Source organism: Theropithecus gelada, chromosome 10, assembly GCF_003255815.1.
Source record: "Theropithecus gelada isolate Dixy chromosome 10, Tgel_1.0, whole genome shotgun sequence".
NCBI classification, from domain to species: Eukaryota; Metazoa; Chordata; class Mammalia; order Primates; family Cercopithecidae; genus Theropithecus; species Theropithecus gelada.
Genome location: NC_037678.1, coordinates 31,121,015 through 31,143,290, shown reverse-complemented (window position 1 = coordinate 31,143,290; position 22,276 = coordinate 31,121,015). Strand labels below are relative to the sequence as shown.

At 52.1% G+C, this 22,276-nt stretch overlaps 2 protein-coding genes and 1 pseudogene across 3 annotated transcripts; 2 read left to right on the top strand and 1 right to left on the bottom strand.

The window, feature by feature from the left end:
• The first annotated feature begins 1,154 nt into the window (after positions 1–1,154).
• Positions 1,155–11,726, top strand: LOC112632411 (putative POM121-like protein 1). Its single transcript, XM_025398109.1, is given in 6 exon segments — positions 1,155–1,329; positions 1,673–1,704; positions 10,075–10,170; positions 10,172–10,419; positions 10,725–11,086; positions 11,089–11,726. Coding segments are annotated over 6 exon segments (1,179 nt in total). The 3' UTR covers positions 11,355–11,726.
• Positions 11,727–16,154: 4,428 nt separating this feature from the next.
• On the top strand, positions 16,155–16,929 carry LOC112633094 (annotated as a pseudogene). The gene has a single exon (XR_003121486.1). The product of XR_003121486.1 is annotated as a cytochrome c oxidase assembly factor 3 homolog, mitochondrial pseudogene (transcript).
• An 836-nt stretch (positions 16,930–17,765) lies between these two features.
• Positions 17,766–20,549, bottom strand: LOC112633093 (dnaJ homolog subfamily C member 14-like). The gene is given in 5 exon segments (XM_025399514.1): positions 17,766–18,055; positions 18,058–18,698; positions 18,996–19,227; positions 19,581–19,652; positions 19,655–20,549. Coding segments are annotated over 5 exon segments (2,130 nt in total).
• Positions 20,550–22,276: the final 1,727 nt, after the last annotated feature.

Here is a 22,276-nt window from a genome sequence, read left to right as displayed (position 1 = left end):
TCTTTTCCTTCCTCCCACAGTGGAGTCTCTGAGCCCAGGGGCTGAGTCATCTCTCCTGGGCTGAGTGTGGCACTAAGCATGCTGAGTGCTAGCCTGCACAGAGGCCAGACCTGGGTGGGTCCCAGGACACAGCTGTCAGTGGCTGTCTTGCCATGGAGTGAGTGGATGAATTAGCGGGGCTGGGATCCTCTCCCCTTTTACAGTAGGAGGCTGGGGGAGAGGAGCTGGCCAGCCTGTCCACCTCTGCAGCCTGGCATCTGAGGCCCTCATGACATCCCTGCTGGCCTGCCTTCCCCTGCAGCCCTTCCACCCTCTGCGGGACCCTCGCCACTGCATCCCATTCCTTCTCACCCCAGTGCCTTTGCATAAGCAGTGCTGCCTGTGGCCACCACAGGGCCCTAGGTATGGGCAGAGGGTAGTATCTCCCACACAGCATGTTGTTCTCCCTGTACCCCCAGGGGCTGGTTAGCACTCTGGGTGCCCTGGACCCTGGGGCCTCCCTCAGCAAATTGTGGAGGCTGGCCTGGCACGAATCCAGGCTGATCTGGGAAGGGACATAGCAAGACAGTCCCTGGAGAATGTGTCCCTGGGTCCACCGGGGTCTGGCCCCTGCAGGTCAGTGCACGTGTGCGTGTGTGGGTGGGGGGATTGAGGGGATCGCTAATGCTGTCCTTAAGCAGCTGCTGAGGAGAAGCTGGGTCCCTCTAGCCATGTTCATTCACGCAGTCACTCCCTGCAGCCCGTCTCTCTGGAAGGTACAGGAGGAGGTGAGAATTGGGTATTCCGTCAACCCCTCAGACTCCCCCATTCCTGCTGAGTCACCTGTGCCCTGGGACCTCCAGCAGCTGGTTCTACTGATCCCTAGAGCCTCATTAGCCATTCTCTCCCTCCCCCGCGTCATTAAAACACTGCCAGCAAAAGAGCCCTGGGTTCTTTCCCCAGCCCTGCTGGAGACCCAGGGGCTCTGCCCTCTCTGAGCCAAGCCTTCACCTGTGAAATGAAGAGATCTCTGAGGTCCCCAGGAGGGATGATGGGGAGGCGTGGATGGTGGAGAAGGTGCAGGAGAGAGTCCAGATTTGCAGAAAGAGCTGTTAGTTTTGTGATCTCTGCCTGCAGGTTTATGGACAGGCTGAAAGAGAAGCTGAGCCTTTGCAATGAGTCCAGATCAGGGTTTGTTCCTGCAGGGGCTCCAGATGTGGGGGCTGGCACTTGTGACAGGGGGTCCCAAAGTCATGGGCATAGAGAAGATAGGTTGGCAGGAGCAAGGGCAGAATGGGAGCGGGGTCCTGGGGACCCTGTTGGGCCCTGAGGAGGACTGCGGAGGTGTCGGTGAGGGGTGGACATGCAGGCGTGTCAGCAAGACCCTGAGCCCCTGAGCTCAAGTGCAGCGGTGGCCGTAAAGCAGGTTGTGGGGACCCTGGCTTGAGCTTCATTGGTAGCAGGGCTGGGGTGGAAACCGGGGACTGGCGGAGAGGAGATGGGGTGGGGGCTGGCCAAAGCAGTATGTCCCTCAGGGAGCGTGGCAGAGCGGCAGAGTGGGACGTGCACACAAGTCTGCTCTCCACTTCCTCTGGGAAGTTCCTCAAATTCAGCCAGCCACAGCTGCCCCGGCACCGAGGAGCTGACTGCGGCTCCAGTGCAGGGCCTGCTCCTTCCGCTCTTTTCCCTTCAGTGTGCCCTGGGCCGGGGCCAGGAATGGTGGGGGTGAGGAGGCTGGCTGTGCCTGTGGGAAGCCACCAGCTCCCAGGGCTGTCCCTGGGCCCAGGCTGTAGCTCTGTGCATTCAGGCATGCAAGCTGGGTGGGTGACTAGCCACCTTGCCCCTCAGTAATGCATTCACAGTGGGGAGGTCAGAGGGAACCCCAGGGCTCCTCTGCTTAGCTGGGCCAGGGGTCTCGATGGGGCAGTCTCTCCGTGTGACTTAATTGTCATCACCTTTGTGCTCTATGGCTATTAAATAAAACTTTGCGGCCGGGCACGGTGGCTCAAGCCTGTAATCCCAGCACTCTGGGAGGCCGAGACGGGCGGATCATGAGGTCAGGAGATCGAGACCATCCTGGCTAACACGGTGAAACCCCGTCTCTACTAAAAAAAATACAAAAAACTAGCCGGGCTCAGTGGCGGGCGCCTGTAGTCCCAGCTACTCGGGAGGCTGAGACAGGAGAGTGGCATGAACCCGGGAGGCGGAGCTTGCAGTGAGCTGAGATCCGGCCACTGCACTCCAGCCTGGGCGACAGAGCCAGACTCCGTCTCAAAAAAAACAAAAAAACAAAAAAACAAAAACACAAACTTGGCAGCCACCTTGGCTGGAGGTTTTATGTCCCAGAGCCCAAGGGCAGTTGGGAGCCAGGGGAGCGCTCAGACGGCAGGGCCAGGCGAGCTCTGTGTGTGGGAGGGAGCTATGGGGGCCTCTGAGGGCTGCTGCAGGGACCCAGCAGGGCCGGGGTGGAGGCAGAGGGTGTGACTGTGGCTTCACCGTCATCAGAGTGGAGGTAGAGATGCGGGCAGAGTCCTTGAAGCTGGCTCAGGGGTCTGTGTGGGGACAGGGCACACCCAGCAGGGGGATGAGGGTAAGCTAGGGAGGCAGCAGGGTCTTGGAGCTGTCTCCCAAAGGTGGTGGGGAGCCCCAGGAAGGGCAGGGAACAGGAGCAGCCAGCAGGTACAGCTGATCTGCCCTGAGGTCCTGGACACACTGGTCGGGACAGGAAGGCTCATCTTGGAGCTGGTCCTGGAGAGGCCATGTGGGTCACGGCCCCTGGCCCTCTGCTCAGACCACAGAGCACAGGACACTTGTCCGTCCTTTGCTGCGACTGTGCTGCTTGCTCTGGGAGCAGCTGCTGCTGGGCCTTAGGAGGAGGAGGGAGGTTGGCCTGGCTGGGGCCCAGCCCCTGCGTCCGGGCTCTTAGAAGGGAAGGTGATGGTCCTTTTAGGCCCCAGGAGGGCGGGCTGTGTAGTAGGGCCTCGGTGCACGTAAGTTGGCAGGTCTGGCTTGGGCTTTGCTCAGGACACTGGGTACTGGGTTCTGGGTTCAGAGGCCTCATGAAAACACCTAGCCTCAGTTTCCTCATCTGTCAGGACCAGCAGCTGGCTGGGAGGTGTGTGTGACCATGGTAGCGGCCGGCTTAGTCTACTGCAGGAGTCCTTGCCTCCCAGACCCTTGAGCTGAACTCTTCTTTGAGAGCTCAGAGAGGAGAATGACTTGCTCCAGGTCTTACTGCAAGGTCTGGGGCTTCCTGTGGGGACTCAGGCACACTTTGTCCCTGAATACCCGTGCCCTGCCCACTGGACCCTGGAACTGTGCCCCGGCCTCCTGTGGCACTGGCTAGCCAGATCTCTGGGAACTGTCCCAGGGCAGGTGGCTCTGCAGGAGGCCAACTTATTAGCCAGCCATGGCCTTGCCTGATGTGGGTAATGAGCTTATGACCTGGTAATGACCTTGTTTGTCTGTTCCTGGCATCAGCAGCCTCAGCTCTTCTTGCAAAGAATGTCTGGACTGGGGTGGGTCTGACCAGTCTGTGCCGCAGGCCCCAGCATCCCAGTCTGCCCTGCATAGGGTGTTGGGCCTGCCAGTATCTACCTGTATGTGCCCTGAGGGCCCAGACTCAGCCCCCACTGGGAAAACTCAGAGCTCCTGACAGAGCCCTCCCAATTGCACAACCTGGGCAGGTAATCCTTGACCCACTCTGGGCCTCACTCTCACCACAGCTGATGACAAAGATTCTCTGCTTGGTCAAACTTTATGTTGTTTTTTTTTTTTTGAGACGGAGTCTCGCTCTGTCGCCCAGGCTGCAGTGCAGTGACCGGATCGCAGCTCACTGCAAGCTCCGCCTCCCGGGTTTACGCCATTCTCCTGCCTCAGCCTCCCGAGTAGCTGGGACTACAGGCGCCCGCCACCTCGCCCGGCTAGTTTTTCGTATTTTCAGTAGAGACGGGGTTTCACCGTGTTAGCCAGGATGGTCTCGATCTCCTGACCTCATGATCCGCCCGTCTCGGCCTCCCAAAGTGCTGGGATTACAGGCTTGAGCCACCGCGCCTGGCCGGTCAAACTTTATTTAGGCTCCTGAGCCTTCTCCTAGGCACATCTGAGCACTTCCTTATAAACTCCAGTTTTAGCAAGAATCCTGCAAAGTCAGTTTAGCGAGAAGCCCTCATCCTTGACATCTGATCGGATTCCCCCTCTGTCCCGAAGGTGCGGTCTGACCATCCTGGCCGGCCTTCAGCAAGAATCCTGTTAGGGGAGTTTAGCCAGAATCCCTGGCGGCTGACGTTTCCTCCTAGTCACTGTCCATGCACCGCCCCCACCCTGCTCCTGGACTGTCCATGCACCGCCCCCACCCTGCTCCTGGACTGTCAGATCCCACTTGCCCTTGCGGCCTTTGAGGCTGAGCCTTTGAAATGAGTAGAATCTCATCTCCATGGTCCCTTATACCTAGTGAGATGGTCCTAAATAGTCTTCCCTACAGAGCTTTAGCAAATGTCTTTTTTTTTTTTTTTTTTTTTGAGATAGAGTCTCGCTCTGTCGCCCAGGCTAGAGTGCAGTGGCACCATCTCGGCTCATTGCAGTCTCTGACTCCCTGGTTCAAGCAATCCTCCTGCCTCAGCCTCCCAAGCAGCTGGGATTATAGGCACCCACCACCACGCCCAGCTAGTGTCATTTTTCATTGAATTTTTTTTTTTTTAACAATGGGGACAAAAAAGGGTCTGCAAGCAGGGCTGCTGCTGGGCACCGTGGGAGGGCTGCCTGGCGGGACAGGCCCCCACATGCAGGGGCCCTTGGGGGCTCCCCTTCCCCTGCCAGCTGGGCTGGGGTCTCTGTGTCAGGATTGTCCTCCCCACCACTTGGGGATGGACCTCCACTGTTATCCTAGGGAAGGGGACGGGGAGGGGAGTCTGCATGCTGAGCGGGCCTGCCCGAGGCCTCTGCTATCCCAATGCAGCCCCCAGTATTTAGACCTGCCCCCAGTGACCTGCTCCCTCTTGCCCATCATTCCAGGAACTTCCTGCTCCATGCCTGCGCACATCCTGTCCTGAGGCCAGCTTCCCCTGCTCAGCCGCAGGATGCAGCCACCCACCCTCCCAGGAGGCCCTTCCCTGCCCCTGTGGCTTCCTGCTGGCACTCACTGCACTGGGTAGTTCCTCCTGGTATGTGGGGCCCCAGTCTCTGTCTCCTGTTGGATTTGATTTCTACCAGAGCAGGGACCTCCCTGAGTCTTCACGGCCCAGAAAAGTGCCCAGCATGCTCCTGCACACCATAAATACCTGTCCACGATCACTGAGTGAAGACATCTCATTAAAGATGACATTAAAGAACAGGGCATAGGGCTTGGCATTCAGTAGGCACGCAGTACATGATGGCTTTGTTATTTCCAGTCTGGGGTTGTGTTCGTGCCTCACTTTCCCACCTGGCCTGACAGGAGGGGCTCAGCTGCTGGGCTGGCTGTGTCTCTGTGCCCCTTGCCTGGAAATGCCTGAGGAGGGGCAGGGTCCTCATCCCAGCTCCATCCCAGGGGTTCCCAACCCTCTGACCTTGAGGAGCTTTGGGAGGCAAAGGCTGCAGCCACCCTGCAGCACTGCAAACACAGGCTGGGGCAGGACGATGGGGACAGAGGGTGTGCACATGGGGCGGGGGGAGGGAGAGGGTGTGCACATGAGGTGGGAAGGGAGGGAGGGTGTGAGCATGAGGTGGGGGAGGGAAAGGGTGTACACATGGGGTAGGGGAGGGAGAGGGTGTGCACATGGGGGGAGGGAGAGGGTGTACACGGGGTGGGGGAGGGAGAGGGTGTGCACATGAGGTGGGAGGGAGGAGAGGGTGTGAGCATGAGGTGGGAGGGAGGAGAGGGTGTGTACATGTGGTGGGGGGACGGAGAGCGTGTGCACATGAGGTGGGGAGGGAGAGGGTGTACACATGAGGTGGGAGGGAGGGAGGGTGTGAGCATGAGGTGGGGGAGGGAAAGGGTGTACACATGGGGTGGGGGAGGGAGAGGGTGTGCACATGGGGGGAGGGAGAGGGTGTGCACATGGGGTGGGGGAGGGAGAGGGTGTGCACATGGCGGGAGGGAGAGGGTGTGCACATGGGATGGGGGGGGGAGGGGGGGGGACATGGGGGGAGGGAGAGGGTGTGCACATGGGGGGGGGGAGGGAGAGGGTGTGCACATGGGGTGGGGGTCGCCAGGCTGCGGCCCCACCTGGGCCCTTACCACTCCCGCCCACCCCATGGAACCCCCTCTGAGCCCTTATGCCTCAGCAAGTGGGGGTGAGGGGCTTAAGTGTAGGTCTCTACCCAAGCTTTGCACCAAGTCATGTCAGTCACTGGTATACATCCTTGGAACTGACAGCCTCATCAAGGTCTTTCCTCTACATCTTCCTGTCTCAAAATGAGTACGCTTGATGGTGGTTAATTATTCTCTTATGTTATATGTTTACTGGGAGTGTGTGATAACACATGAAATAGTACGTAACATCTATGTCAGCCAAAAGCATGAGGACTGCCTGTCTACCCAACCAGTATTTATCCCCAAATCAGCGCAGTGCTTCACTCCCTTCTCTCCAGATGGGCCTGATTTGTATGTTTCTCTTGCTTTTTATAGATGTTTTCCTAGGTATATGGTATCTTGAAACAGTATGGTTTGGCTTTGTTGTCTGTAAGTGTTATAAATAAAAATGGTAGGCTGTATTTTTAAAAAATTCTTCTAGATCAATATGCTTAAGTAAAAAATGATATTCTGTGTACGGGCTGGGCTCAGTGGCTCACGCCTGTAATGCCAACAATTTGGGAGGCTGAAGTAGGCCGATTACTTGCGGCCAGGAGTTGGAGACCAGCCTGGCCAACATGGTGAAACCCTGTGTCTACTAAAAATACAAAAATTAGCCAGGTGTGGTGGTGCACACCTGTAATCCCAGCTACACAGGAGGCAGGGGCAGGAGAATCCCTTGAACCTAGGAGACGGAGCTTGCAGTGAGCCGAGATCGAACCACTGCACTCCAGCCTGGGCGACAGAGCAAGACTCTGTCTCAAAAGAAAAAAAGATATTCTGTGTATGGCTTGTCAAGTCACACACACACACACACACACACACACACACACACACACACCTTGCTGAATTTTTTATTTAATTTGCATTAAATCTGTAGAACAATTTGGGGAGAATCGACAACTTTATAATATTGAATCTTCCAATCCACAGAGTAGATTATATATTATCTCTCTTATTTAGAATTTTTAAAATGTATTTCAAACAAGTTTTATAATTTTTCTTTTTTTTTTGAGACAGAGTCTGGCTCTATCGCCCAGGCTGGGGTGCAGTGGCCGGATCTCAGCTCACTGCAAGCTCCGCCTCCCGGGTTTACGCCATTCTCCTGCCTCAGCCTCCCGAGTAGCTGGGACTACAGGCGCCCGCCACCTCGCCCGGCTAGTTTTTTTGTATTTTTTAGTAGAGACGGGGTTTCACCGTGTTCGCCAGGATGGTCTCGATCTCCTGACCCTCGTGATCCGCCCGTCTCGGCCTCCCAAAGTGCTGGGATTACAGGCTTGAGCCACCGCGCCTGGCCAAGTTTTATAATTTTTCAATACAGGTCTTGCATAGTTTTTGTTAGATTCTTCAGTTACCTTTGTTCCTCTTGTTATTGCAAATGGTAAATGTAATGGTCTGGGACTGGCCATTTAATCCCAACATTACTTGTAAGCTTCATCCAGTCTGTTGTGCAGCTGTAGTTGATTCAGTCTGACCACTGTATAAGAAGATTCCAACTAATGTATTCATTCTCCTGTTAATGGACATTTGAATCAGTCTGGATTTTTTGTTGTTGTTGTATTACGGTGTTTCTATGGACATTTTTGCACCTGCCTCTTGGGGCTCCTATGCAAGAGTCCCTCAAAAGAACTGGCCGGGTGCGGTGGCTCACGCCTGTAATCCCAGCACTTTGGGAGGCCGAGATGGGCGGATCACAAGGTCAAGAGATCGAGACCATCCTGGCTAACACGGTGAAACCCCGTCTCTACTAAAAATACAAAAATTTTGTATTGTTGTATTTTTTGTAGTCCCAGCTACACAGGAGGCTGAGGCAGGAGAATGGCATGAACCCGGGAGGCGGAGCTTGCAGTGAGTGGAGATTGCGCCACTGCACTGCAGCCTGGGCAACAAGAGCAAAACTCTGTCTCAAAAAAAAAAAAAAAAAAGGAAATACCCAAAGTGTGTTTTTCTCGCTAAGAACCAGTAATTGCTTTTCCTGATTTCTGTGTTGTTTTTGAGACTCTATTTTATTTAGTTCTCCTCTGATCTTTATTATTTTTTTCATGGGCTGATTTTGGTTTTGCTTTGTTCTTGCTTTTCTAGATCTTTAAGGTGCATCATCAGTTTATTAATGTGTCATCTTTCTACTTTTTGGATGTAGGCATTTACTGCTACACACTTCCCTCACAGCACTGATTTTGCTGAATCCAAAAGCTTTTGGTATATGGTGTTTCCATTCTCATTTGTTTGAAAACATTTTCGGATTTTCATTTTAATTTTTTCATTAAACCAGTGGTCATTCAGGAGGGTGGGGTTTAATTTTCATATATGTGTATAGGTTCTGTAGTTTGCCTTGATATCCATTTCTAGTTTTATTCCTCTGTTGTCTGATAATCGGAATGCTATGATTGTGATTTCTTAAAATTTGTAGGGACAGCTTTTGTGGACTAACAAAGGATCTGTTTTGAAGAATGTTTCATGTGCTGATGAAAAAAAGTATATTAATTTATCTAAAAATAGCACACCGATCCTCAAATAACATATATTTTGCAAAATTACAATAGTCTTCAAAACAAACAAAAAAACCAAAAAGAGACCGAGTGGCTTCGTGTGACATTTTTGCAAAAGAGAGGACACTTGAGTCCTCCTGTCTCCTTCTGCATTCCGACTATCTCATAATCTTGTTAGGTTGAAATACACAAAGAATACCCGGCCTCCCTCAAATAGGTCTGTGTAAAAGAAGGAGTTTGGTTTTGGTTTCTCTTGGTCAATTGCACAGAGACGAAAGCACTGGGTCCTGTGGAAAGTATGTCCCTCCCAGCCTGCCCTGGCCATCACCCCAGCTGCCACTCCAGCAGGATCTGGGTGTCCCAGGCACTTCTGTTCTGAGCAACTCTCCACTCCAGAATTCCTAGGAGAAGGGCAGGAGGACAGTCAGATGTGAATCCCAAAGCTGTCACCTCCTGTGCCAGCTGCTGGGCCGGGAATCCAGCTTCCCTGCAGTGACCTATTTGCTGGGCCAGAACCAGGCCTTGGACAGAGTCCGGATAGCTCTTGGGGCTCCGGGCCAGGGAGAGAAGGGGACACTACAATGCCTGGACCATACAGTCCTCCAGCCCAGCAGCCTCAAGCCTCAGCAGGAGAGCAGGAATCTTCAGCCATCCACAGGAGGATCTGCAGCCATTGTGCACGCCTGTTCTTCCCACGCGCCTCTCCCTCCAGTACCTATTGTGCGCGCCACCCACCCCCACCAAGGTGTTGCCAGCAGGTGCCTTGTGTGTGTCCCTGGCCGCGCCAGTCCCTTAAGGTCTCCCTTCCTACGAAGATCTGTGACTCGCACCGTCTTTGCACACGTACCCACTTGCTCAGGTTGGAAAGATGCATTGCTCGTCAACAGGGGAAACTGCTCATGTAGCCTTTGGCTGAGTTGGCAGCTAAGGCAGATGCTCAGAGCCCAGCTCTCGAGAGTTGAAGCATCCCACTGTTCCCCACTGCTGCCAGGAGTGGTTACCTGGGCACTCTCTGCCTGTCACCCCTCTCCTGTCCTGGGGGCCGAGGACCTGCCAGTAGGGCTCAGTTGCCTGGAGCCCGCTCACCCCATCCCCCAGTTCACTTTGCGTGTGGGATCTCCCTGTTGCCACTGCCCCTGGACGGAGTGAAAGGCCATCCTACAAGTACCCAGACACTTGGCATCAGTGGTGTACACTCGGCATCAGTGGTGTGTCAAAACAACTCCAAGGGTTTTCCGTGATCCTGCAAGCCCTGTGTTCCTTGCTGGCCATCCTGCCTTCCATTTGAATGCACAGGTACCACAGCAAGCCAGCGCTGTGTGCTCCCAATTCCAGGGTGTCCTGCAGCTCAGCCAGTGCACTGAGCACAAGGACTCTCTGTGGGGCCCAGGAGCAGGGAGTCACCCCTTTGGGGCCCACAACACCCGGCTGTGCTCCAGACTCGTGTCCAGGGAAGATCATGTTGAGGGACCTCAAGGAGAGGGGGGCAGGGATGCCTGAGCAGGACAAGGACCCCAGGGTCCAAGAGAATCATGATCAGAGAAGGGTTCCCGAGAGCACCGGGGATGCATGGTCTGCATTTAGGCCCCTGCGGGACGATGGAGGCCTCTCTCCCTTCGTGCCCAGGCCTGGACCTCTGCAGAGAGACCTCCATGCCCAGATGTCAGAAGTCTGGGATAGGCCGGGCGCGGTGGCTCAAGCCTGTAATCCCAGCACTTTGGGAGGCCGAGACGGGTGGATCACGAGGTCAGGAGATGGAGACCATCCTGGCTAACACGGTGAAACCCCGTCTCTACTAAAAAATACAAAAAACTAGCCGGGCGAGGTGACGGGCGCCTGTAGTCCCAGTTACTCGGGAGGCTGAGGCAAGAGAATGGCGTGAACCCGGGAGGCGGAGCTTGCAGTGAGCTGAGATCTGGCCACTGCACTCCAGCCTGGGCAACAGAGCGAGACTCCATCTCAAAAAAAAAAAAAAAAAAAAGAAGTCTGGGATATACCCAGAGATCTCAGTCCTCCTGGATGAGCTCATGCCCCAAACGAAATGCCATCTTGAGCTCCTACAGCTCCCCAGAAGGCTTCCCGTCACTAAAGAGGAGGAGAGGGCCAGCCTCATCCCACTGTTGGCTGCCCCTCAAGTCCTCAAAGACGGTGAGTGAGGACCGGCCTCAGGCTGTCTCTTGGGGTCTCGCCCAGTGTGAAAAGGTAGCAGATGCAGCACCAGGGCAGACACTTGCCCCCAGGAATGGCTCCCCGACATCCCAGGCCTCTAGGCCCCATAGACACAAGTTTCCCCTGCTGCCGCTCAGGCAAGGGGAGCCTCTGATGCTGCCACCTGCCTTACAGCTGGGGTCCGGGTCACTGTTGAAGACCTGGACCTCGAGAAGGAGGTGGCACTCCGGTGCAACAGTGCACTGTGGGATGAGGCTAAGGCCCTCTGGGACTGCAGACCCTCACGGCCTTCCCACACTTTGTCTTCACTTGCAACAGGGACTTCTCGTCTGCCTGTTGTACATAAAGCACCCAGCATGGATGTACAGCAGGAGAGACACGAGTCCCAAGACTACATGTCTGTCTTTCTGGGCTGTCTTATCTGTGCCATTGATCTATGTGTCTAGTTTTATGCTAGGACCATGCTGTTTTGGTTAGCACGCACTTGTCAAAAATTTTGTCATTCTAATTTGCAGTGAAATGGGATGCCTTTAGTTTTGTTGTTTTTGGTGAGGATGACTTTGGTTCTTTGAGCTCTTTTTTGGTTTCATATGAGTTTTATGATTTTCCAGTTCTGTGAGTGATGATGTTGGTATTTTGGTAGGGGTTGTATTGAATCTCTAGACTGCTTTGGGCAGTGTGGTCATTTTAATGCTATGAATTCCTTCTGTGGGCATGAAATGATTGTCCATTTCTTTCTCTCCTCTTAAACATTTTCATCAGTGTTTTCTAGTTTTCCTTGTAGAAATCTTTCACCTCCTTGGTAAAACTTTTTCTGCGGCATATCATTTTCATTTTGTTGCTGTTGTACATGGGATTGCCTTCTTAATTTCTTTCCCAACTGGACCATTATTGGTGTATAAAATGCTGCTGATTTTTGTATATTGATTTTGTATCCTGCAAATGAGTGTATTAATTTATTTATCAAGTCTAGAGTTTTCTGGTGGAGCCTTTACATGTTTCTAAATCCAAGATCACATCTTCATCAGACAAAGATAATTTGATGTCCTCTTTTCCAATGTGAGTGGCTTTTATTTTTCTCTCCTGCGTGATTGTGTGATTTCGAATAAAAGTGGTGAGAACGGGCATCCTCCTCTTGTTACTGTTTACACAGGAAATGCTTTTAACTTTTCCCCATCCTGTAGTAGGTTAGCTATGGCTTTGTCGTATACAGCTTTTATTATTTCTAGGTTTTTTTTGTTTTTTTTTTTTTAGACAGATTCTGGCTCGTGTCACCCAGGCTGTAGTGCAATGGTGCAATCTTGGCTCACAGCAACCTCCACCTCCCCGGTTCAAGCGATTCTCCTGCCTCAGCCTCCCGAGTAGCTGGGAGGCGCTTGCCACCCCGCCCGGCTAATTTTTGTACTTTTGGTAGAGATGGGGTTTCACCATGTTGGCCACGCTGGTCTCGAACTCCTGACCTCAGGTGATCCACCCACCCCAGCCTCCCAAAGTGCTGGGATTACACGCGTGAGCCACTGGGCCTGGCCATTTTCAGGTATGTTTCTTCTATGCCTAGTTTGTTCCTTTTTTCAAGACATGGTGTCACTCTGCTTTTCATGCTGGAGTGCAGTGACACCAGCATAGCTGTAGCTTTGAACTCATGGGCTTAAGCCACTTCAGCCTTTCGAGTAGCTGGGACTACAGGTGCATGTCACCAGAGCTGGCTAATTTTTATTTTAATTTTTTTGTAGAGATCTATGTTCCTCAGGTTGGTCTTGAACTGCTGACCTCAAGTGATTCTCCCAGCTCAGCCTCCCAAAAGCACTGGGTGGACAAGCATGAGCCACCGCCTGACCCAGAGTCACATTTTAACATCACATCCTCACCGCTGGGCTCAAGTTTTGGCAGTGACTCAAAACCCTAAGGGAGAGTTTCTGGTCAGGCCCCGCCCAGTCTGTGCATAGGAGGGGAATGGAGAAATGGCCTGTGGATGATTCTTTTGGAGAACTGACCAGACAAGCACTGAGATGCCGTTTCCTGGAAGACAGGGTCATGTGATGTCCAGTCCAGCTGCCAGGTCCAGGGCCCTCGGCACCATCTAGTTTGGGAGCTCGCCCAGAAGCAACCTCGGTTGCCCAAAGCAGCTGGTCTCCCTTCCGATCTGGTCCCATTTGAGAGATGCAACTGGGCTGTCTTCCAGGAAACCATTTCTGTGCGTGCCTGTCTTTGTCCCCGCACTGGCTGGCCTCTCTGTACCGTGAGAATTTGGGTTATACAAGGCTCTGCCAGTCAGCTGAGCATCACGAAGCAGCTCTCTTCTGTTCCAGTGAGACCGACCAGGCTCCAACACCCCTGCCCCGGGTCTGACCGTTCTCCCCCTCACCCGGAAGTGACCCCCAACCCGATCCTGCTCCCTGTCTTCTGGCAGCTGCTCTGGGGAAGGGCATTTTGGCCTCAAGGGCTGAGCGTGTCATTTTCTATTTTCTGTTTACCTTTCCAGAGCTGTTTGGGACAGCCCATGCGTCAGTCCATGTATTGCTTCTTTGGAAGGCAACTGGGGCTAAAAGTTCTTGTGAGATTTGTGGATGAAATCTGCCTTCACTACATGGATAGAACCAGCACGCTTCCACTGCACAACTCTGCAATCTTACTACATTTATTTATTTTTATTTTTTTTAATGTAATTTTTTTTGAGATGGAGTCTCACTCTGTTGCCCAGGCTGAAGTGCAGTGGCTCGATCTCAGCTCACTGCACCCTCCGCCTCCTGGTTCAAGCAATTCTCCTGTCTCAGCCTCAGGAGTAGCTGGGACCAGGCACATGCCACAATGCCCAGTTAATTTTTGTATATTTAGTACAGACAGGGTTTCGTCATAGTAGTCAGGCTGGTCTCGAACTCCTGACCTTGGGTGATCCACCCGCCTCAGCCTCGCAAAGTGCTGGGATTACCGGCAAAGTTTATTTATTTAGAGACAGGGTCTTGCTCTGTCGCCCAGGCTGGAGTGCAGTGGTGCCATCTCAACTCACTGCAGCCTATGCCTCCGGGGTTCAAACGATTCTCATGCCTCAGCCTCTCGAGTAACTGGGACCAGAGCCGCACGCCACCACACAGGGCTAATTTTTTCTTTCTTTCTTTCTTTTTTTTTTGTAGAGACAAGGTTTCACCATGTTGGCCAGGCTGGTCTTGAACTCCTGACCTCAGGTGATCTGCCTGCCTCGTCCTCTCAAAGTACTAGGATTACAGCTCTGAACCACCGTGCCCAGCCTCTCAGTACATTTAAATGATGCGATAGCTCGTGCCTGTAATCCCAGCACTTTGGGAGGCCGAGGCAGGCAGATCACCTGAGGTCAGAAGTTCGACACCAGCCTAGCCAACATGGTGTTTTGGTTGTTTTTTTTTCCAAATGGGGGGACAGGGGACCTGAATCTGTCCCATAAGACTCCAATGCCATATACAATAAATAGAGACAATAAAGGGTGTTGGGCTAAAACATAATGGGGATATTGTGATATAAAAATCCAGATTCTCAGAAACTCTATAGGTCATATGACCCGCTTCCACAAAAATTAAACTGCAAGAATCAGGTTAAACCTATAGATTTAAAAAAGATTTAAGAGACGCATCAGCCAATTATATATGGACTTATGTGAGTCTTGATCCAAACATAAAAATAGACAGTAAACAAAACAGAAATATTTATAAGATCGTTGGAAATTTAAATACTCATTGAATAAGGTATGATTTAAGGAATGATTATCAATTATTTTAAGGACTGATAATGGTATTATGATTATATTTTTAAAAGAATCTTTCTTGAATGGCGTGAACACGGGAGGCAGAGCTTGCAGTGAGCCGAGATCACGCCACTGCAGTCCAGCCTGGGCGACAGAGCGAGACTCTATCTCAAAAAAAAAAAAAAAAAAAAGGAGAATCCTCTTTCCAAGATAATAAAATATTTATGGATGAAATGATATGATGTCTGGAATCTGCTGCAGAATAATAAGAGGGGAGGGTGGGTATCAGGGAGTTACAACTGGCTGTGAGTTGATAATGGTGATGAGTGTGATGAGCGTATTGGGCTGAAATATCAATCCATCTACTTTTGTATGTCGAAAATTTCCTGTAATGAGATGGAACACTGTAAACACCAATGCATCCTGCCTATTCCAACAAAAACGCAGTTGAAGTCTCAGACTGAGTGTCACCCATACCTGTGCTAATCTTGGATTTGTTCTCCACGGTGGTCATGGCAGGGGCAGATGCTGAAGATGCCACAGATGGGCAGGTGCTTTTCTTTCCTTTAACGCCATTAGTCACTGTTACCCCTGCGGCCATTCCAGCTAAAAGGTCATCACTGCTCTTGGTCTAGAAGCAACAGAAAATAAAAGCAAATTTACTAGATGAAGCAAGATTAGATATTTTGAGACTCAACAATGCTCTTGACTATTTTTTTTTTTTTTTGAGACGGAGTCTCGCTGTGTTGTCCAGGCTGGAGCGCAGTGGCGCGATCTCAGCTCACTGCAAGCTCTGTCTCCCAGGTTCATGCCATTCTCCTGCCTCAGCCTCCCGAGTAGCTGGGATTACAGGCGCCCGCCACCATGCCTGGATAATTTTTTTTTTTTTTTTTTTTGAGGCGGAGTCTCACTCTGTCGCCCAGGCTGGAGTGCAGTGGCCGGATCTCAGCTCACTGCAAGCTCCGCCTCCCGGGTTCACGCCGTTCTCCTGCCTCAGCCTCCCGAGTAGCTGGGACTACAGGCGCCCGCCACCTCGCCCGGCTAGTTTTTTTTTTGTATTTTTAGTAGAGACGGGGTTTCACCGTGTTAGCCAGGATGGTCTCGATCTCCTGACCTCGTGATCCGCCCGTCTCGGCCTCCCAAAGTGCTGGGATTACAGGCTTGAGCCACCGCGCCCGGCCGCCTGGATAATTTTTTGTGTTTTTAGTAGAGACAGGGTTTCACCGTGTTAGCCAGGATGGTCTCGATCTCCTGACCTTGTGATCCGCCCGCCTTGGCCTCCCAAAGTGCTGGGATTATAGGCATGAGCCACCACGCCCGGCCAGCTCTTGACTTTTTTTTTTTTGCCAGTTATACATTTATAGAAAGATAATCCCCTGGCTTTAAATAGGTATATACATACAAATATGAACAAACTTAAAAAAAATACAAACCCTTGGATCACATGGGGGCTTCTGGGAACCCCCGTATCCTTCCCCCTCACCCAAGGGCAGTGGGCATGAATCTACTTTTAAAAAATGATTGGGCAACGCGAAGAGAGGAGCGGCAACATGGCGGCTTCGGGAGCTGGTGACCCTCTGGATGCTAAGCGTGGAGAGGCCCCTTTCGCTCAGCGTATCAACCCAACGCGGGAGAAGCTGACACCCGAGCAACTGTATTCCATGTGGCGGGCGCAGCTTGCCCAGTGGCAGAAGGTCCTACCGCAGCGGCGGACCCGGAACATCGTGACCCGCCTAGGCATGGGGGCCCTGGTGTTAGCTATTTATGGTTACACCTTCTACTCGATTTCCCAGGAGCGTTTCCTAGATGAGCTAGAAGACGAGGCCAAAGCTGCCCGAGCCGGAGCTCTGGCAAGGGCATCAGGATTCTAATCTGGATGGGTATTGATCATGTCCAACCTGCTGGAGCCCCTTCACATGGTGGATGATGCCCCATGACCCTACAGAAATTGAATCCTGTTCACAACATTGTTGGCCTTCTTACTAACCTTGGGCCATGATTGATCCCAAGAAACCAGGGACTTAAGCATTTGGCTACTGTCAAAAGAACAGAACTTTGCCCACTACACACTTGCTGTGTACAGTGACTGAGCCCTTTCTTGTAGTTTGTTTCCTTGAGAGATGTGCGTGCGACTGTGGCTTTTCCCAATGTTTCTGACTTTGTGGTTTACCCCCTTCACCTTCCAGGGATGCGATTGTTATGAGGTTAGGCATGGCAGCTCTGTACAGTGTTTGAGCCTAAAGTGGTATAGATAGGGTCAAATTGAGATAATAAACTGAGTCATTCTCCTGGAAAAAAAAAAAAAAGGTTAATTTTGGCCATCCTTGCAGAAAAGAGCCTAAAATTGGGTGATTTACCCACAAAGTGAAAGTCGAGGGAAAATTCCGTTTCCATTCTCTGAACTCTGAACTCATACCGCATAGGTAACCTCCTATCATTAGGGCTACATGCTTTATTGTTCTGTCTTTTAAATATTGTATCAGGGTAAAGGAGAGGGCTCCCTCCTGAGATGGGTCAAGAAAGAAGATAGACTTGTGGCTTTAAAAGGGTGGGGGAAAGTCTCATCTGCCCTTAAAAGCAAATGGCAAGACAAAGGCATAGAGACCCCAGGGAAATACCCAGTTCCCACACCTAAAGGGATATACTGTCCAGCCCACGTCCAGGCTCTGGGTTCTTTACTCTAGCTACCCCCTATTTCTTCGGTATTTTCAAAAGACAAGATTCAGGTCCGGCGCGGTGGCTCATGCCCGTAATCCGGCACTTTGGGAGGCCAGGACGGGTGGATCGCCTGAGCCCAGGAGTTCGAGACCAGCCTGGGCAACATGGTGAAACCCCGTCTCTACCAAAAATCCAAAAAAGAATTCGTTGAGCCAGGTGTGGTGGTGCGTGCCTGTAATCCCAGCTACTCAGGAGGCCGAGATGGGAGAATTGCTTGAACCCAGGAGACAGAGGTTGCAGTAAACCAAGATCACACCACTGCACCCCAGCTGGGCAACACAGCGAGACTCTGTCTCAAAAAAAAAAAAAAAAAAAAAATTCAGTTCCTAGGTGTTGGGGGAGGAGGGAGAAATCAAACTCCATCCGGCGCTGTACACAGTCCTTTCCACTGCCTGACATTGTTTTGAGGAAAGAGAAGGGGCCTTCAACGTTGGAAGGGCCTCCTCACTTTCGTCCGCCGCTTCGGTTTCGTTTCTCCCTTGGGTTCTGTGCGGTTGGGCTTAGAGGCTGCAGTGGCTCCGGGGGCAGGCTGAGGAGCTGCAAAGAAGTTCCCACTGGGCGTCTGCCCTGGGTGTACTTGAAAGATCTGACTCAAGAAATCCTGAAGATCAGCAGGAGGGGCGTCCGGGGTGGCTCTCTGCCGCCCTCTGGTGCCTGGAATCCGAGAACCAAATGAGAGATGTGAGGAGACTCTGTGGGTCTGGGGAGATATCTAGGACGCTGGCCTCCAGCCCACTGTGTGTTGTCATACACCTTTCCATCCATCAGTGCAAAGTAGGTGATCTTGAGGCCCAACAAGCTTGACTCTGCCCAAAAGTCTCCTTCCTCAGCGGGACGCAGCCTATCACACGCAGCATAGTATCTGGCACTCTTAGGTTCCTGGTCCACCTCAAACCTCCTATGCTTTCCTTGGCATCCGCCACACATCAGGGTATTCACTGCCTCCTTGAGGTCATCTTGCAGCTTGGACAGAAACTCATTTACTGACCAGCTCAGCTCATTCTCTGCCATTCCTTTCATCTCATATTCCTTCTGCTTTTCAGCATTGCTGACAATGTCCCAAACTGCGCGCAAAACCTTGAAGGCCTCCTCAGCCCGGGGGTGATGAGTTTTGTCGGGATGAACCATCACTGCCAGCTGTCTATAGGCCTTCTTCAGTTCAGCGTCTGATGCTGTGGCCTCAAAGCCTAGTACATGGAAAGGGTTTAACTCATCCTCAGGAACCCCAACCAAGGTCAAGAGTCGAGCCACTTCCTCTTCAGGCTGGCAGTAGCGCCCAGTAGCTACAGGTGCATTCCCCTGCCTATTAGTATTCTGCTTGACCCAAGGCAACTCCAGCCAACCCCACTGAATTATTCTTTTTTTTTTTTTTTTTGAGACGGAATCTGGCTCTGTTGCCCAGGCTGGAGTGCGGTGGCGCGATCTCGGCTCACTGGCCTCCCGGATTCACGCCATTCTCCTGCCTCGGCCTCTGGAGTAGTTGGGACTACAGGCGTTCACCATCACGCCCAGCTAATTTTTTGTATTTTTAGTAGAGATGGGGTTTCACCGTGTTAGCCAGGATGGTCTCGATCTCCTGACCTCATGATCCACCCGCCTTGGCCTCCCAAAGTGCTGGGATTACAGACGTGAGCCACCGCACCCGACCCCCCACTGAATTATTCTTACCAGCCACTGCCATGACCCGCTATCTCTCAGCAGAGTCAAGCAACGCTGTGAGGCTGGAGAATCCAGCCAAGAGAAGAGCCAGGTGATCTTATCCCTCCAGCCTAACCGGTCACCTAGTCCCTCCAGAAACCACCATCCCAACTGTAGAAAGCCCAAAAAGAGGGCCAAAGCCAGGGGCAGTAAAGCACCCAGCAGCTTAAGAAAACAGGTAAACAATCCTACTCCACAGTAAAACCCCTGGCTTAGAAACTGAAACGTGGCGGGGCGCGGTGGCTCAAGCCTGTAATCCCAGCACTTTGGGAGGCCGAGACGGGCGGATCACGAGGTCAGGAGATCGAGACCATCCTGGCTAACACGGTGAAACCCCGTCTCTACTAAAAAATACAAAAAACTAGCCGGGCGAGGTGGCGAGCGCCTGTAATCCCAGCTACTCGGGAGGCTGAGGCAGGAGAATGGTGTAAACCCGGGAGGCGGAGCTTGCAGTGAGCTGAGATCCGGCCACTGCACTCCAGCCTGGGCGACAGAGCGAGACTCCATCTCAAAAAAAAAAAAAGAAAGAAAACGGGTAAACGGGTAAACAATCCTACTCCACAGTAAAACCCCTGGCTTAGAAACTGAAACATGACCTGGGCCCAGCCCCCAGCCGCCCTGTCCAGACTCCCATCCAAACTTGAAAAAGGTCCGAATCACTGCTTTTCAGCTGCCTGCATGCATAGATGGTGTGCCCACAAGTTTCTACATACTCTCCCACCAACACCAGCAGTTCCGTCAGCCACGAAAAGCCTGCCTGTCCAAGTTGACATAGTTCCTCAGCTCCCCACAATCCCAGGCCTCTGCGCTTATCTGCCTGACTTCATTTCTGGCCCAGTCGATGTTGACCAGGGGATCTGGGATCCCTACCTCCACCCTCCCGAGTATCCGCCTTCGTTGGAAAGTGGTGCCGCTGTCTCCGGAATAGGGCTTTCTTTCCGCTGGACACACGTGAAAAATCACTGGGGAACTTAAGAGATTCTTCATCATCATATTCCTCTTCCAACTCTTCATCTTCCCCCAAGGCTGGAGAGGCATGGAGGTGGCAAGAGTTGCTAGAAGAGCCATTTCCTCCCTCAGAGTAAGGCCCTTCTGGAATTCCAGGTGTTCCCTGGCAGCTGCAAGCAGATGGAATGGAAAGAAAAGAAGGGTTCCCATCCTCCTGGTACCCAGCCTCATCTTCTTTTGAGAGTTCCTGGTCCACTCCTGACTCTTCTTCTGAAAATGTTTCACTCTGGTCAGGGTCCTCTGCATCTCTAGGTGGTCCTGGACCCCTTGGGGGGCCATGGCTTGGGTCCAACCAATGAGCTGGGTTTGGGTGCTGTGTGTACTTAGGACCAGAGTGCTCTGTGAGGCAGCGGGTGCCATTAGGAGCAGTCCCTGCTGAGTCTGTAAGTCCTGAGAATGAAGGTGTTTCAGGGTCCACGGAGGGTCCTAAAGCCCTGAGGGAGGCACCACCACTGTGGTGGGCTCCACACAACTCTCTTTCTCCAGGGTGCTTCTGGGCCATGACCCCGGGGCTTCCTGAGGGTCTCAGGTAACAGACGTCATGGTGTGTTCTGATGCCGAAAAAGGGCGGTAACTCCTCCCCCTCGAGCCGCCAGGCCTGGGACCAGCCAGCTCTGGACTTTTTTTTTTTTTTTTTTTTGAGATGGAGTCTTGCTCTGTCGCCCAGGCTGGAGTGCAGTGGCCGGATCTCAGCTCACTGCAAGCTCCGCCTCCCGGGTTCACGCCATTCTCCTGCCTCAGCCTCCCGAGTAGCTGGGACTACAGGCGCTTGCCCCTATGCCCGGCTAATTTTTTGTATTCTTTAGTAGAGACGGGGTTTCACTGTGTTAGCCAGGATGGTCTCGATCTCCTGACCTCGTGATCCACCCGCCTCGGCCTCCCAAAGTGCTGGGATTACAGGCGTTGAGCCACCGCGCCTGGCCAGCTCTTGATTTTTATACTGAGTTCAAGAGCCCTATTACCAAACTTTTCTGACAGGGAGTAAGCAGCACACCATACTGTGCTACAGAAATAAAACTTTATAGGTTTGTAAACTATCACGTACTTCTTTTTATTTTTATTTTTAGATGGAGTCTGGCTGTCACCCAGCCTGAGTGCAGTGGCGCAATCTCTGCTTACTGCAATCTCCGCCTCCCCAGTTCATGCGATTCTTCTGCCTCAGCCTCCAAGCAGCCGGGATTACAGGCATGTGCCACCACGCCTAGCTAATTTTTGTATTTTTAGTAGAGACAGGGTTTCACCATATTGGCCAGGTTGGTCTTGAATTCCTGACCTTGTGATCCCCCTGCCTCGGCCTCCTAAAGTGCTGGGATTATAGGCATGAGACGCCGCGCCTGGTCAAATCACGTACTTCTTTTTAAAATAATAAAATCATACATGTAATCAAAGACTTTATGGAAGCTGCTATGTGTCCACACATGCCGGATTCAGATGATGGGGGCTAGCACATAAGCTATCTTGGGAAAATCCTATAATGCCACAGGAAGTGTCATCTTGCAATTTCTAGAAAGAAATATCATTGAGAGTCAAATAATCTTCATTGCTCTAAAGTGATTCCATGATGAGGCCAGTATCTAAAATAATTTATTCTGGGCCGGGTGCAGTGGTTCACGCCTGTAATCCCAGCACTTTGGGAGGCCGAGGCGGGCGGATCACGAGGTCAGGAGATCGAGACCATCCTGGCTAACACGGTGAAACCCCGTCTCTACTAAAAAATACAAAAAACTAGCCGGGCGAGGTGGCGGGCGCCTGTAGTCCCAGCTACTCGGGAGGCTGAGGCAGGAGAATGGCGTGAACCCGGGAGGCGGAGCTTGCAGTGAGCTGAGATCCAGCCACTGCACTCCAGCCTGGGCGACAGAGCGAGATTCCGTCTCAAAAAAAAAAAAAAAAAAGTTTATAAATAACTAATCTCTAAAGTCTCTTCCAGTTCTAAATGTCAGTGATTCCATATGCAGCATATTTCTGTTATTCAATTATTAAAGTTCTGATACAGTACCATTAGGTTAAGAAGAGGCAGAAAATTTTTGGCACAGTGGCTCATGCCTGTAATCTTAGCATTTTGGGAGGCCGAGGTGAATCACTTGAGCCCAGGAGTTCAACACCAGCCTGGGCAACATTAGGGAGACTCCGTCTCTACAAAAAATTTAAAAACTAATTACCTGGGCAAAGTGGCACATGCCTGTAGTCCCAGCTACTGGGAAGGTTGAAATGAGAGGATCACTTGAGCCC